The sequence below is a fragment of the Stigmatopora argus genome, chromosome 16, assembly GCF_051989625.1.
Source record: "Stigmatopora argus isolate UIUO_Sarg chromosome 16, RoL_Sarg_1.0, whole genome shotgun sequence".
Classification (NCBI taxonomy): domain Eukaryota; kingdom Metazoa; phylum Chordata; class Actinopteri; order Syngnathiformes; family Syngnathidae; genus Stigmatopora; species Stigmatopora argus.
In genome coordinates this window covers 8930816-8947500 of record NC_135402.1, presented here as the reverse complement: position 1 = coordinate 8947500, position 16685 = coordinate 8930816, and the positions used below count along the sequence as shown (strand labels likewise).

General features: G+C 41.2%; 2 protein-coding genes across 5 annotated transcripts in view; one reads left to right on the top strand and one right to left on the bottom strand.

The window, feature by feature from the left end:
• Positions 1–922, bottom strand: part of LOC144090484 (uncharacterized) — a 214589-nt gene extending 213667 nt beyond the window's left edge. The window contains exon 1 of one of the 3 annotated variants that reach the window (XM_077621961.1): positions 490–922. The gene's annotated coding sequence lies outside the window, so the exon portion shown is untranslated. The remainder of the gene's footprint in view (positions 1–489) is intronic. The other 2 variants (XM_077621964.1, XM_077621962.1) reach the window with 2 other exon arrangements.
• Positions 319–13485, top strand: tbx3a (T-box transcription factor 3a). 2 transcript variants are annotated; one of them, XM_077621960.1, is made up of 7 exons: positions 319–1567; positions 2241–2508; positions 3099–3245; positions 3877–3953; positions 4260–4417; positions 5697–6340; positions 11493–13485. In XM_077621960.1, exons 1-7 carry the CDS (start codon positions 1158–1160, stop codon positions 11937–11939), a joined length of 2151 nt encoding a protein of 716 aa, XP_077478086.1. In that variant the 5' UTR covers positions 319–1157; the 3' UTR covers positions 11940–13485. The 2 variants fall into 2 exon arrangements, with proteins under 2 accessions (XP_077478086.1, XP_077478085.1); XM_077621959.1 differs by having other exon boundaries at positions 2241–2523.
• The last annotated feature ends 3200 nt before the right edge of the window (positions 13486–16685 follow it).

Sequence of the window (16685 nt, the reverse complement as noted above, 5' to 3'; positions counted from 1 at the left end):
CAGGAGTAGGCCGATAAAGTCGCAGTTCGATCGGTAAAACTGGTGAACAGAGCTCCGGGGTCCGAGCGGCAGCGTGCGACCAACCAAGCCGGCCAAGCGCGTCGCTTCCTCGGCTTGACTGCCCGCGCTCGTCCCGCTACCCCTGACGGAACTCGCTTTTGACATATTCACGCCACACAGATTGACTGACTGACTGACTTCCTGTGACTGACGCTCGGGATGGCGTTTCACATGCAATTTTTTTTTAAATACCCTTTTCCCTTTTTTTCCCCCCTTCTTTCTTTTGCCGTTTTTCCAAACACCTTTTTATAAGTCTGGAGCCAGATTCCCTCCACCCGGACCTGTTAAAACCCCGCCCCCGTGGTGCCTTACAATTGGTCCGAAAGCGTCAAAGAGCCAATCAAAGAGAGTCGCTGCAACACATCCATCCTGCGTGAAGCCCCGTGGGCCACAGAAGGCGCTAGGAAAATCACGGAGCTGGGACCTTACCACACTCTCTTTCTCTCTCTCTCTCTCTTCACTCTCCTCCTCCTCCTCCTCCTCTTCTCCTTCCTCCTCTCTCTCCCCTCTCGAGCGACTTGTTTCTCCGCAGACGTCCTTCCCAGAAATGCGCGTGGAGGCGAGAGAACGTCCGGCGTGTGTGTGCGTGCGTGCGTAAAGAGGCGCGACGAAGTGCGGAGCCCGTCCAGACGGGACGCGGAGGGGAGGCTCCGAAAAGCGGGGAAAATACCTCGCCGACAAAGTCAACCAGGAGGGACCTGATTTTTCCCTTTCCCTTTTTTTGACCCGCTTTAAACGGGAATGGCGACGCGCTGAAGAGGAAGAATGCATCGCTGTATACTTCATTGACGCACCCGAGCTGCTTCGTGCGTGTGTGTGTTTATGCGTGTGTTTATGTGTGTGTGCGTGCGTGCGGCCGCTTTTTGCTGCATGGGGAACATCTTTGCTTTTTGATTTTGAATTCCCCAACTCCCCCCTTCACCCCGAAAACCGAAATAGTGGACTCTCGGTGGATGCTTGAAGTTGGAAGGAGGACTTCTTGAACATTTGCTGACCCCCCACACCACCACCACCCCCTCCTTCTCCTCGTTTTTGATCCGCGAGCGCGTCCAAAACACTCCGAGCCGACACATCCGCACTGGTCGCAAAGCACTTGGATGAACTTCCTGATGAGAGATCCAATCGTCCAGGGCTCGAGTATGGCATATCATCCGTTTATACCTCACCGGGGTCCGGAATTTGCCATGAGCGCTATGCTGGGCCACCAGCCGCCCTTCTTCCCGGCTCTGGCGCTGCCCCCCAGCGGTTCGCTCTCGCTGCCGGGAGCCCTGGGCAAGCCGATCATGGATCAGCTGATGGGGGGAGCGGCCGAGTCCGGACTGCACTTTTCATCGCTCGGCCACCAGGCCGCCGCGGCGGCTGCTGCGGCCGCGCACCTCCGGCCGCTCAAGAGCCTGGAGCCCGAGGAAGAGGTGGAGGACGACCCTAAAGTGCACCTGGAAGCCAAGGAATTGTGGGAGCTCTTCCACAAGAGGGGCACCGAGATGGTGATCACCAAATCCGGAAGGTGACGCTTGCTCTTCTGCTGCTTTGAAATAAATATTCCATTATATTCCACAACAGGCTAGAATTCGGTTGTTGGGGAAATAAATCTAAAAAAATCGGCACCGACTTGTGCTCATTTGCTTTGAAAATGATTACTAAAACAGCTGCGATAGTAAAACAATAATGATAAAATGGTTTTCTTTCACAAAAGTGTATAAAATAAAGCAGCGCAATTCTCCATGCACCGTGCGCTTCTATTACAATTCATGAATTGAATAAAACAAGCAATATTTAACATGTTCAATCATTTGAAAAGAGGGATTTGCACTGCAATAATTAAGCTCCCAGTAAACCTTTCTGTACACACATTTAGACCCACACACACATACACGCTGATTTTCTCCTCGTATAATCCCATCATTCATTTAGTTAAAACTTCACACCAACAGATCGCACCTTCCTAAGTGCGTACGTGTGTGTGTGGGGGGGGGGGGGGTGCATGTGTGTGTGTAGGTTGTGGAACATCGTACTTCATTTTAATATAAATATCCCAAGTCAAAAGTGTGTATTTACATGTTAAACGTGCTCCCAGCCTTCTTCATTAGTGGCTGATTATTTTTTTTTTACAAAATGTCAAATCCAATCGTATTATCTGGCATTAAATCAACACCCCGATTTTTTTTTTGGGTGTCAAGGCGGATGTTCCCCCCGTTTAAAGTGAGGTGCACAGGCCTGGACAAGAAGGCCAAGTACATTCTCCTGATGGATATCGTGGCAGCGGATGACTGCAGGTACAAGTTCCACAACTCCCGCTGGATGGTGGCAGGCAAAGCCGACCCCGAGATGCCGAAAAGGATGTACATCCACCCAGACAGCCCCGCTACGGGGGAGCAGTGGATGTCCAAGGTGGTCAATTTCCACAAACTCAAGCTCACCAACAACATCTCCGACAAGCATGGATTTGTAAGTTCTACTAATGTATGTCCTTTTTACTATTTTCCTCCCTATATTTATTTTTGATTGTTTGCACAATCCAGTGTGATATTTGAAATAGACTAGTTATGCTAACAAATGTGTTGTTGTTTAAAATTTGGGCCACAATATTGGACACAGCAGCAAGCATTCGAACGAATCCCTTCACGTGCTTTTGCATAGGGTAATTTAATTCAGAGTTTCAAAGAGACACTGATCACATTATTGGACGGCTTAATCTAATGATACTCAGTTCACGTGGTTTTGCATGGAATAATCCCAAATCTCCCTATATTATCAGTTAACTATTTGCGTGCCTCCTTTATGTTTGATAAATAAAACACCAGCAAATTCGCTGGTGTTCATTTAATTTCATCACTCTGGATTTAACAGAGGAAGTGTGAAATATTGTGGTGCCTTCTGATAAAATGTTTGAATTTGATTTATTTAATAAGGGACAACACATTAATGAAAATATTCATATTCATGTGCATGTCCTATCTAAAATCATATTTTTTCACAGGATTACGGTTTGATAACAAGGGCAGGGTGTTCACAGATTTGCTGGTGTGTGTTTGCAGACCATTCTCAACTCCATGCACAAATATCAGCCTCGATTTCACATTGTGAGGGCCAACGACATCCTCAAGTTGCCCTACAGCACCTTCAGGACGTACGTGTTCCCCGAGACGGACTTCATTGCGGTGACCGCTTATCAAAATGACAAGGTAAACAACCAGAACAATTAAAAAAAATCACTTTCCTCCTTGCTTGCTTGCTTGTTGCGTCTATTCGAGTGCATCCGTTTTGTTGTCATAAAAAATGAAAGACTTGGTGGCGAGGAATGTTGCCAGTTATCATGTTTTTTTTTAAATCACGTGGAAGGGATTTGGTAGTGGCACATACACGCTCATACGCACACGCACTCTCTCTCTCTCTCCCTGCATGTGCAAAAAAAAAAAAAGTTGGGGGAGGTTGAGAAATGGGAGAGAAAAGAAGAAGGGCAACGCTCCGCGCATGAATGGAGAAAGAGAAAAGGCTTTTCGTGTCACACTATACGCTGTGTGCTCGCGTTTGTGTGTCAGTGAAATTGAATGTATACATTTAAAATTATGTTTTTTTTTATTATATTATATTCTACACGAAAGGGGAAATTATCACAAAAAATAGTGCAAACGCACAATGAAAAACATGCATGCATTCCTGGTTTTATTTTATGACTGGGTTTTCTTTTATATATTTGAACACCCCCCTTCCAAACAGTGTCAAAGTAGTGGTCTGTGAAAAAAAAATAAAAACAAAAAAATAAAAACATGGAATTACTCCACGTTCTTTAAAATTGATGTTTTTATTTTACAGATAACGCAGCTTAAAATCGACCACAACCCATTTGCCAAAGGCTTCCGTGACACTGGCAACGGTCGACGGGAAAAGAGGTAGGCTAAACCAACAACAACATAATAATAATCGTGTTAGTTGGATTAAAACGTGTCAAAGCGTCCAAATTGAGCCTGGGGGCATACTGCTGTCTTGCTGTAAAAAAAAAAAAAAACTTGCTGCTATATGGAGCACGTTTAATGAAGGACCTCGCATTTTAGCAGCCGGCATTTATTGCAAAAATATCAAGAGAAATGGAAGTGTTGCATTTATCTCCATGGCAACGGAGCTTTCTCCTGCCCAATTATTTTTGTGTTTCCTTTTTTTTGGGTGGAAATGTAAGGCAATTTGTGTTGCGTTATCAGGAAGCAGTTGGCTTTGCAGTCCATCCGCTCCTACGAGGAGCAACAGAAGAAGGAGAACGGAGCTTCAGACGACTCCTCCGGGGATCAGGCCCCCTTCAAGTGCTTCGGGCAAGCCTCCTCCCCACCCGTTTCCACCGTGGGGCCCCCACACCTGAAAGGTAGTCAGCCGTGTGTCTACATTTGGGCCAATGTTCAAGTGGCTAGGTTATGTTTTGGGGTGTTTTTCTCTACAAAATGGAGCATTCTTTGCAAGTATATGTTTGCCCTTTATGAAATATTGATTAAAAAGCACAATATTAAAAATGCATAACATAACCAGTGACCTCCACTGTGTTGATTGGATTCAATTGGCTGGTAAAAAACTGTTGCAAAACAAGCGCAATTCTTGATGACATCATTAAATAGCTGTTAGCACATGAGGGTGATTTTTATCATCATTTTTTTAGCTTAAATATGATGCAAGCTGATCTTTAAAATCTTGGCTGTTAAAATATTGGGTACACCTGCATATTCATATCTGCTGCCAGAGCAAAACCCCCCAAATGCAAGCTGCATATTTTATAAAACATGAATGGGCCAAATTGACACTAGATGGCACAAGTTGTTCAAAGATACACCTGCAAATCTCTTATTCTAAAAAAAAAACTACATTATATTTGTTCATTTCGCTCTTTCTTTAGTCATAAAATGTTAGTGCACTTAAAAGAAAACAACACATGCTAGATGAAAAATATCTATGTACCCTACCATATTGGATCCATAAATGTGATTAGTGATTTGGACAAATTTCTTGAATTTTGTGCATGTGACACAACATTATTGTACACTTGCAAGACTGTAATGCATTAGGAGATGGTTGAAATATTTAGTATTGTGGTCCTAAACACGAGAGCACTGGAATAGTAGAAAGGCATAAGAATCCCAATTTACAATGAGTGTAGTAAATTTTAAAAAATAAACATGAAAGACAAGAACTGAGGGATGATTTATGCACGACAAGTTATGAAGCACTACGTGGGATATTGAATTACACTGAAGCAAGAAAAATAAACCCGTGCACGATGAATTTATGGTTGGAAATGTCATCTGGTGTTTCATTTATGATTTCTAAAAAAAAAAGCAAGGGGCAAAAATAATTTGTGGCGAAACAACAACAATAAAGTGTAACGACAGATTTAACCACCACACAAAAATCCTTGCGAGGATGAAACAAAATGAGAATCTCAAGCCCTAAAAAGCGACAAAGGGGGATTCCTTTGTGAATTTTGAATGATCATTGCTCAAAACGACTTTCAATTTGAAACCACGCAAATGATGATACGATTAAGCAGATGTTCACGTTAGCCTCGGGGCAGCTGTAATTATTAAATTGCGTCGCGGGATTCGGCCAAGTGTCAAATGATGTTTGTTTGTCCTATTTTCTGGGGGGGTGCGCAGACTTTTGTGACAGCGACGATGACAGCGACGACGAGAGCAAAGATGGCCACGTCAAGGATGGTCCGGACTCCAATAAAATCTCCACCACGACAGAGGACGGCAAAGACCACGACGCCAGCCCGGCTAAGGGGCACTTGTTAGGGGGCGTCGGCGGTGGTGGAGAACCCACCGGCCGCACCCGAGATGGCAGCCCTACGACTGAGCGAGGCCGGGCGGACTCTCGACAGAGCCCGATCACCGTCATTTCGAGCACCACTCGCTCCGGGGAGGACGTCAAGAGCCCGGGTTTAGACGCGGCCAAGGAGGAGGAGTGCCGGCCCCCGGGCAAGGACCCCTTCTCCCCTTTGACTGTGCAGACAGAAGGCGCACACATGGGCCATCACGGCCATATGGCTAACTTCGGATTTCCCAGCGGCCTGACGGGACAGCAGTTTTTCAACCACTTGGGAGGCGCACACCCGTTCCTGCTGCACCCGGGCCAGTTCAACATGGGCGGCGCTTTCTCGAACATGGCAGCGGGCATGGGCCCCCTGTTGGCCGCCGTTTCCACGGGCGGCGTGAGCACCATGGACACCAGCACCCAAAGCCTGGCGGGGGCTCCGGGCCTGCCGTTCCATCTGCAGCAACACGTCTTGGCCTCGCAGGTAAGAAATAAACAACTTCTTTGAGCTTTTTTTTTAAAAAACCTTTATTGGTCCCTCTCAACAGCATGTGAGTACATGTTTTTATCTTGTGTTTTCATGTAAACACAATGTTCTGCAGAGAGTGCAACAAGTACACTCAGGTCACTTCTTTGGACGCACCTGTGTGTGTCATTTTAATGACAAGGTGTAGCAATTGAATACAGTGATGCACGCAGGCAAAACATGAGTGTCTTACTAGTCACAAATGTGTATTAAAAATTACTTTGACTCAATGGTCATGAAGGATTATACAAATAGTGAAATTTAACACTCAACAGTAGCAACACTCCACAGAGGGATGATGTTGTATTGTTTTCGTTCAATTCAAGAGATGAAAAATGACTTGGTTGGTAATGCTATCTAATGCTTCTTTTTTATTATTTAATTAATACGTCGCTGATGATGTATAGTGGTACTTTTTTCTCACTTCACTTCTCACTTATTTTTTTAAGATGAGCTAAAATGAATACATTTTAATATCAGGTTGTGTTCCTGAATAACACAGAACCTTTATCCATTTAAAACACACACACTAGCTTGGCAAACAGTTATTATAATAGTGAAATGCATTTAATGAACACATTTCATCTAAAAATATATACCTTGATTAAAAAGGTGGTTTTGTATATATAAAAATATTGTGCTGGTCTACACTGTGGGATGTGAGGTTGTTCCAAATGAGTCTTGTTGTGGAGCAAAATTCATTTTTTTCACTTCTGTGTGGCATGTCCTTTAGCCAAGTAATATATTATTTTTTGTGCTGTTGACAGCGAAGAGAAAAAGTTCCCTCCGATTGCCAAAATAAAATAAACTTAGCATTAATGAGAGCTTATTTCAGTTTAGAAGTTGCTACAGGTGTGTGGAAATATTGGATCAAGACTGACACAGGTAGCCTGGTCACTTCCAAAATATGTCAAATGGCAATTTAACTTCAGGGCTCATAGGTTTAATCCCAGGATATTGTTTTTCTACTGTTTAGTATTGAATTGTAATTAAATGCATTTTTCCAGAGCTAATGATATTCACACCTGAGTCAACAAACCACTGCAATACTTTGAAGTTAAAAATAAAAATCAGGTTTGAATGTTACATGACTAAAATCTAAGTAATGATGAAAGAAAGTAAATAAAAGAAAAAGCCTGTAATTAATTAGACAGTGTGTGTGTGTGTGTGTGTGTGTGTGTGTGTGTGTGTGTGTGTGTGTGTGTGTGTGTGTGTGTGTGTGTGTGTGTGTGTGTGTAATGAAGTCTCATCCTTAATACACACACATAAATGACACTAGCATTCAGTAATGTTGGATCCATCTGAGATTTAATTCCAATGCCTTCATAAAACGCAACCTCTAAAGAACCAACAAAATCCGACCACAGTCAACACCATGTTAAAATCTTGTTAAGTGCTTGTTAAAACGATCCAGCGTTTTGTACGAGGTGATCAAAATATTCCAAACAGGTACACCTTGGCCGTATGGCTCGGCACATCGTCAAGGCATCTCGCTCGAGTACAGACGTGAGGAATTTTAATACGCATTAGAAATTCTTGAACTTAGACAAAGCTGTTTACACTGCTGCAGGCCGCTCGCCGCGCTCGCGCTGACACTGGGTTACGGGACGAGGTTTTGCTATGCGGGTTAACCTCTGGGTGTGTTTATTAGCGCTGATAAAACTGCGACTCCGTAGAAGACGGTACACAACTTTCTTTTGATCTGCACAGGCCATGGCATTGGCTGCCAAGGCCCTTGGGCAAGACTCTGACTGCATCCCCAATGGCCCTTAGACAGTTGGCAGTCCCACAGTCCATTCCGCCAGTCTAATTTTTACCCGCTTAGCCTCCAAGTGTATAAAGAAAAAGCCTGATGCCATCAAAGTGGAGTGTTTTTAATCCGCACATTCACTAACATGATTGAGATTTACATGAAACTCTCCGTCTATTGACAATATTGCTTACTCTTGTCCGGTGTAGAGCTCTTGATGTCGATTAAGAAACATTGGCAACTCTAGTGACAACAGTAGAAGACTGTCTTTGTGCAATTGGAGAATTAAGCCAGTTGGAAACAATGAAAATTGTACGCGCACAATTTTAGGATTACGAGGGTCGGATAATACATTTGCAAGGAGAAATTTCCACGAATCGGTCGCTCAGTATAGAAAGCTGTTGAGTTTGAGAGATGGACAAAAAGTAGAAAGAGTGAAATCAAGAGAGGTCAGGTTTAATATGGTGACCTGCTCCCTCCAACGTCAATTCACGGTTCATTAATCTTTTGCAATGAAAGTACATTATCATTATTATTGCTCAGAAGCAAGTTAGCAACTTCAAAGGTAGGGGTGTGTAATTTGTCATTATGACTTGACAGAAGTAGGCTACATAAATATGACGTGAAATAAAATCAGCGGACACTGACGCCATCTTGTGCGGATCTAATTACACAATGAGGGAGCAAAAAAAAAACAATCAGAGATAGAAGGGCTGACCTTTAACCCCTTGACGCCCGGATTAAAAAAACTTTAGGAATCTTTTACTTTTGTTCTTGCTTTCAAGTAGATTGTAAACCAAGTTGAGAAAGTTAAATGCAGTATATAATGAAATTGAAAGCCAAATGAAATAGGAAAATACATAAAATTTTTGTATGATGCACACTAGAGACACAAAGACGAATCTTCACAAATTCTGTCAAATCAATTTAGATGCGGAATGAGAGGCAAGGGAATTTTTCTTCTTTGCCAAGTTAACAAGGCTAAAATTGGGGGGTGGGGTGGTTATTGAATTCTTTGATAGTAAAATCTTCCTTTAACAGCTTTAACTCACTTGTTGGGCCCTCTTAACTTTAAACTTTTAAAGGAGTAGGATTTTTTTTCATTGCGTCAAAAAATCTACCACTTTTTGAACAAAATAGCGGAATAACCATTTTGGGGAGCAGGCATTAAATTAACCCTTTTTGAAGTGTCACTCTGGTTAAATGACTCTAGTTAACAGCATTTTGCTTTCCAATGTTTGTTTGTTTTTTGTTTTCTCTCTCTTTCTTGTGTGGTGACTTATTTTGCCATAACATTTTTAACCAGAAACAAACTACTACACATTTATATATTGTTTTCATGTTAAGCATTTACTAAGGACTTAATTCAACCAGGGTTTAGACGCCTATTACTGTCCATGGCACTGAAACATAAGTATTCACTGCCAGCCCTCCCTGATAAAATGGAGTGAATAGCTATTACAGTCAAAAGCAAAGAAACGTATACATTCACTGCCGACCCTTCTAGTTCAAATGTCAATTCAGATGTCAATCCCAATCGATGACAACGAATAAGGTTATCATATAAACGGAGACCTTTCTTCATAATTATATGTGCCGCTCCCTGGACACGGTAGCACCGTAGCATTTGCTTATACATTTTTTGCCAAAGAGACAGGGAAATGTGTAATATGGTTGGGGTCCGGATCACTGCAAGGATCCCCTCTGACAAGACTACATGATGCGGCATTCGTTGTCAAAGGAAAGTGTGAAGAAGATAAAGTTTGTCGCGCACACATGACAGAGTTGTTACTGCATGGACAGGAAGGGAATGCATTGGAACAAAATGCCAAATGGTATTGACATGTTTCCAAAGGCGGTTGACTCAAACTAGGTCAGCACAGGTGTCAGAAGGCGAGGTGTAGCATTTTTCAGGACAACAATAAAAGGTGTCAGATGAAGACTTGTTTTGTCAACTTTTGTAAACAACAAAAACATGTTTTTTATTGGGATTAAATAAAATTTTTGAGGAGAAAAATATGTAAGTGAACATATTTAGGGTTGTTCTGCCAGTGTGAGTTATTGGGACATTGGAATTTTCTTTAACTTGAGTCTACATTTTGAATATTACGCCTTAGGTGAGGAAAGAAGATTTATTGATTAGCAAAGTACTTGATTATGATTTAATGTCCAGGATCATTAAATATGGCAAAAAGATCGATAAATGTGGCATCTCAATTGAATTAAATTTCCATTCAACTTTGTGTCATTAAGATAAAACTGTGGTATCTGATTTGTATGATTTTTTGATAAAACTGCATTCCGTTTTATTTCGGGGGGAAAAAGATGCATATGATCTCATATTATTATCCAAATTCCAAAAAAAAATCTCTACCAGTGGTAGCCTTGATTTGAAATCTGATTCCAAGCTATTTGCAGAAACTGTTGAGTAAGGGTGGGGCATGGGGAATGTCTTTTAAATTTTTGTTCCTTGGGGAATTTAGACATGTACTTCAACACTAAAATAAGTATGAATCTAAGTGAGCCACAAAGGATGTCAGTATGAGTAAAAGTATATTATTTGGTGTTGAATTCTCTTCCAGTAGTGGTGACACTGTAGTGTAATTGTTGTATACACTACATTTTTTTAAGAAAACAAGCTGTGCTTTTTTTCATTCAAATGATTCACGAGGAGATTCACTGCTCATTGCTGTTGTTATCTGGAATTTTGATGTTTTGTATAATACATACATATAATATATACACATACATAATATATATATAGTCTCCCAATTGAAGAAAAAAAATATTTACCAATTTTAAGATTTTGGAGGAACGTTGGCCCAAAAGTGTGAAGCAAAATGCACAGGTTTTACTCTGATTCCATTTAAAGAGTTCAAGATTTTAAAAAAAATCTTCTTAAATGAAAATCATTCTTAATTGAAATTTAATTTGAAGTGAGCTGCCTTGAAAATATATTTTTTGTACAGAAAGTGAAAAATTAACATATAGCTATGTTTTTATTTTGTATTTTTTATACATTATATGTACTATATGTAATTATATGTACATAATTAAATGTAAAGTTGAACACAGGTAACGGTACTACTTTGAATTCACACTAAAACAAAATTGAATTAAAAATATAATTTAACAAACTGCAAATAGCATTTTAAATTGTTTAATGTATATTAGTCAAAAGTTAACTAAAACTGCACCAACTAAAAAAATACAATTTTTAAAAACGGGGTTCAAGCCATTTATTTGACTTCTATTTTGAAATTCAGGAGCCTTAAAATGAGAATAGCTCATTTGACTGTGAAGAGTTCGACAAAGTAAAACCAAGGGCTGACGATTCTTCTTTTTTTGTGTTACTCCTAGGGTCTGGCTATGTCCCCCTTCGGAAGCCTGTTCCCCTACCCTTACACGTACATGGCAGCGGCCGCGGCAGCCTCCTCGGCCGCCGCCGCCGCCTCCTCCTCCTCGGCATCCTCCGTGCACCGGCACCCATTCCTGAACGCGGTGCGCCCTCGACTCAGGTACAACCCCTACTCGCTCCCCATGACGGTACCGGACAGCACGCTCCTCAGCACGGTAGCAGCCGCCGCCGCCTCGGCCATGGCGCCCCTAGGGGGCGACCTGAAGGGGGACGTGCTGGTCCCGGCCAGCCCCGTGTCGGCCCTCGACTCCACGTCGGAGGTGACGAGTCGCTCGGTGACGCCCAAATTGTGCGCTGAGAAGGACGGCGCTAATGAGCTCCAGAGCATCCAGCGCCTCGTCAGCGGGCTGGACTCGAACCAGGACAGGTCAAGAAGCGGATCGCCCTAAGACCTCGGCCCCTGCAAACACACATAGAAACACACACACACACACACGTACACACACACATACAAACACACACATATTCTCACAGACACACACACTCTTTTTCTTTCTCATTTACACTTTTTCAGACGTCCAAATATCTTGAACGAAAACGGAGGACTTTGTTCAGCAGGTTTTGAAAGGAGAGAAAATTCAAGAAAAAAAATAAAAGAAACAATGTTTTAGTTTCTGGAATGCACTTTGGTTTAATACTCATCTGATATGTATCTTTTTTTTCTTTTTAAATTAAAAAAATAACACTTAACACGTCATTTTTGTTCATACCGTACAAGTATTGAAACTGAAAAGTGGTCATATGGGTGAGACTTAATCAATTGATGTTGCTGCTGTCTCCAAACGACGATTTTTTTTGTTATTATTAATGTTCTTGTTTTATTATTACTTCCCAATATGCACTCTGAATTTACACCTTTTGATTTCCACTACCAGTGAACATAACCTACCTGTAAGACTGCTGTATTTTCTTGTACAATTGCAATTTGAAAGAATTGGCCCCCAAACGTTGCATGCCCCACTCTTCATCATCCTCCTCATCCTCCCCATCTGATCGTGAATGTTCTTTAAAAACAGAGGAGAAAAATAGGTTTTTCTTTTTTTTATATATAAAATGAACGCTTCTTTTAAATGGAAATACTTTTTTTACTATTCCAGAACAACTCTGGGTAGAAAAAAAAACAAGAAAAACAATAGGCCCAAGCGTAATGTTCAACAGGCAAAGGGAAGCAGAAAATCTAAAGTAGATATCACAAAAAATAAAAGTAAATGAAAGGTAGTATTGAGTCTACATGTACATATGAATATATAAAATATTTATGTATAATTATTTCATATTGTTGCGTGTAAATAAAAAGTAGTTTGTCCTAGGATCTGTTGTTAATTTATTGTGGATATAACTGTGTAATGATAGTTTGTGGCTATTATCCTTTTGTTGCCATCTACATTTATTATCCCTTCTTGTCTAAATCTTCAACTATGGATTTATTCCTCCCTTAATATCCACTTAGTTACTCACACTCATGTGCCATTGTATTTTTCACTTGTTGTCCGTGCGTGTGAGCGTCTGCGTGGACACGCGTGCGTGCGTGCATGTGTGGGTGCGTGTGTGTGTGCGTGCGTGCGTGTGTGCGTGCGTGTGTGCGTGCGTGTTCCTCTTTTCAACGAATGAAAAAGGCGACCTTAGACACACCGCAAAAATGGCTTGAAAACACCTCCTTTTTTAAAAATAATAAAGGAAAAATCACTTTTTTTATTATTAGAAACGCAAAACAAATGTTAAAGTTTGACAAAAAGTGGATTCTTTTTCTTTTATGGAAATGTGTAAACCTGGTCGTTTAAAGTGCCGTATAATCTAAAAAAAATATGAAGGTTTCTTTCTCTCATTTTGTTTGTTTGTGTTTCTTAAATTGGATGATGTTGTAATCGGATATTTCGTCTCGTTTACAACATCTACATTGTGTTCTTGAAAGTTTCAATAAAACGTTGAAATGCTCGTTTGGGGTTTCATTCATTCTCCACCACGCGTGCACCCTTTAAATTTAGGTTCACTGAATCAATTCGTTTACAAATCATTTTCAACCAAACCAGTGTAAACGCAACGCTTGAGCTGATCCTTATTTTTCTAAATCCTAAGCTTGTGAGCAGGTGAAAAGTACATTGACATATATTCAAACGTCATGCCCCGTGTCATTTGAGCAAACAAACAAGTGGTGCGTGTGTGTTTGGAGGGGCATAAGGGGGGGGTATTCTTGTTGAATGTGGACTAGAGTGTGACATTGAAAAAGGAAAAGCTGTCCTCTCCGGGGTTTGAAATGGCTTGGGCTAAGAGTCAAGGGTTTATCGGGTTCCTATCTTTATGTGTATACCGTCTGGTTAATGTGCAGCGAGGCTGGCGCTAGGGGACGGCCGCAAAAACGACGCGCTCCGTCTGAACTGAGGCCCGCCCGTGCGAACTTATTGCTCACCTGGCGCCCCCCTTGCGCGCATATCTGCACTTTATTGCGTCTGCAGACGGCACCCCTGGCGGATCTTATTCCTACAGTGACTAACCCCATACAGACACATATAGGTACACTGTGATTGAAAAGTACAGGAGTAGTGGTAATTCATTTCTGAACTATATTCTTACAACAAAATGAACATGAAAAGAGCGTGTGTTGCCTAGCGTTTTATTTTAGAATTTGATACGGGCGCCAGTATTAGGCACCAGTCTCAAGTCGCCTGGGAACCGCATTCACATTCACAAGGAAGTTTTTTTTTCTTGAACTCTGCAATTCTGAACACATAAATCGACCGGGAAAGAAAACGAGAACTGTCAGGATTTTATTTCACTTTTATTTAATATTTGCTTGCAATGGAGAATGTTTTGCTTTACTATTAAACTTACTTTGAAATTGAATTTTGCACACACTGTGAAATGTTACAACAGATGCATAAATGACATGTATTCTAAACTACGGAGTTTATTTTGATCATGTCAACCCTGTCTGGCGCCGCAAAAATATACATATGGTAAACAAAATATATCAAATAAAGTATTACTATTGCACGCCCAATAGCCTTTTATTAAAGTTGCCCTTTATCAAAACCTCTTTTTGGCACCATGGATTTCATTATAGTGTGACAAAATAAATTTTAAAAGCCCCAAACTTGTATGTTGACTAATTTGAACATAAATGATTTCACTTCTGTGTGTTTCAAGTACGAATTCAGATTTTTATTGACTCAAACCCTTTGATGAATTAAAATAGAATTTGACATTGCAATAACAAATAATCTTAATTGCTATTAACTCAAAGAAACAAAACTATGTACTAAAAAGTGTGGGATGCTCATTGTGAGCCAAAGTACAGACCTGGTGGTCCAGGTGGGCATCCTCCACAATGGGCACTTCCTTACATTTATGCAAATATGAATAAAGTGTGGGTCATACTGCCTCATTTTGGAAAGGTAAAAAAAATGTGTTGTCAATTCCAATATAATTTGTACGTGGGAGCCAAACATTGAAAAGAGAGTGTACCCACATTACTGTTCTGGGTGACCAGGAGATTTTGATTTTAGGCATTGTGCAGAGCATAGTTCTGATTGCACCACTATATTTAAATAAATCTTCTAACAAAATTATGATCTTTCTTGTAAGACCAATTAATGGGAACAAGTAAAAACCGCAGTAATCCTCCGTCATTTTAAGCCAATTGTGTCAGTTTTGTCGACACTTCATGTTTTGACTCGACCTAACCGGGCTAGTCCAACAGGTTGTTCCTGCTCGGGTTCAAGTCAATGACAGGTAGGTGGTGCCATCTGCTGGATGTTATGGCATTTCTTTAGAACATCTTTAGAGAGTTTGAATCGCTAGAAATGTTTAAGAGTTTGGAAATTTGGCTATTCATGCATTCATTTTATGGACCGCTTATCTTCACAAACGTCACAGGGGGTGCTGGAGCCTATCCCAGCTATATATGGTGGTCAGCCAATCGCAGGACACAAGGAGACAAACAACCATTCACGCTCACACTCGAGCAAATTAGACTGTTCAACCAAGCTGACCCTGAATGCTTTTGGGATGTTGGAGGAAACCAGAGTACCCGGCAAAAGACCACGCTAGCCCAGGGAGAACATGCAAACTCCACAAAGTGAGGATCAACCTGGGATTGAACCCTCAACTTCTCTACTGTGAGACAGATGCACTAACCACTAGGCTACTGGACTCCCTGAAATTTGACAATTGAGTTTTAAATAAAACATACCCTCATCTCTATGAGTTTTGATTATTTACATCATTTTGTTGCAGTTGCAGTTGTTCTTAAAAGGACACGTAAATTAGCTGAGTACACTATGCAATAGAGCGACCTGGTGCGAGAGTGGTTACACGTCCGTCTCACAGTTATGAGACCGAGGGTTCAATCCCTGGTGGGCTCCGACATTCCTTTGTGGAGTTTGCCTGTTCTCCCCGGACCTGCGGGTGAATTCTCTGGGTATTACGGTTTCCTCCCACATTCCAAAAACATGCATTCTAGGCTAATTGTACGCTAAAATTTCTCTCGATTTGAGTATGTGCATGAATTGTTGGTCTCCTTGTGGCTGGGATAGGCTCCAACACCCCTGAGACCCTTGTGAGGATAAGCGGTACAGACAATAAATGGAGTAAACAATAATACAAGAAAGTATAGTTATTGTGGAGTAGAGACTATAGTCTGCATATCATATTGAAGAATACATTCATTAATTTATCTTCCACACCGCACATCCTCGAAAGGGTTGTGGGGGTTGCTGGAGCCTAACCCAGTTGATTTTGGGCGAAAGGCAGACTACACCCTAGGCTGATTGCCAATTAGTCGTAGGGCACACAGACAGACATACGACCATTTGCAGTCATAATCATACTGCCACAAGCGGGAATCGAGTCTGCGTCTGCCCACACCAAAGTCAAGCGAGTGAGCCTCTACGCCACGAGGCGGCTCTTATTGCAGAATAGTCAGCAATAAAATGATTTTAAATTTACATAGCACTGTTTTGAATATAATACAGAAAAATATATTATAGTTTCATATATAGGTGTTCTGTATATATAGATCATCATTATTTATTGAATGATACAGGTGAAGCAACAGCGTCTTGTAAAGTACAGTATAGTATATGAATATAATATGCAGTGTCATAGAATTTTCTAGTACAGTATTGAAGTATCTATAG

Bases quoted from the DNA above. Each gene is read 5' to 3' on its own strand.
- tbx3a (XM_077621959.1), top strand. From the start codon at position 1,158: ATGAACTTCCTGATGAGAGATCCAATCGTCCAGGGCTCGAGTATGGCA. The intron at 1,568-2,240 runs GTGACGCTTGCT...TTGGGTGTCAAG, and splicing joins GTGATCACCAAATCCGGAAG to GCGGATGTTCCCCCCGTTTA. The intron at 4,418-5,696 runs GTAGTCAGCCGT...GGGGGTGCGCAG, and splicing joins GGGGCCCCCACACCTGAAAG to ACTTTTGTGACAGCGACGAT.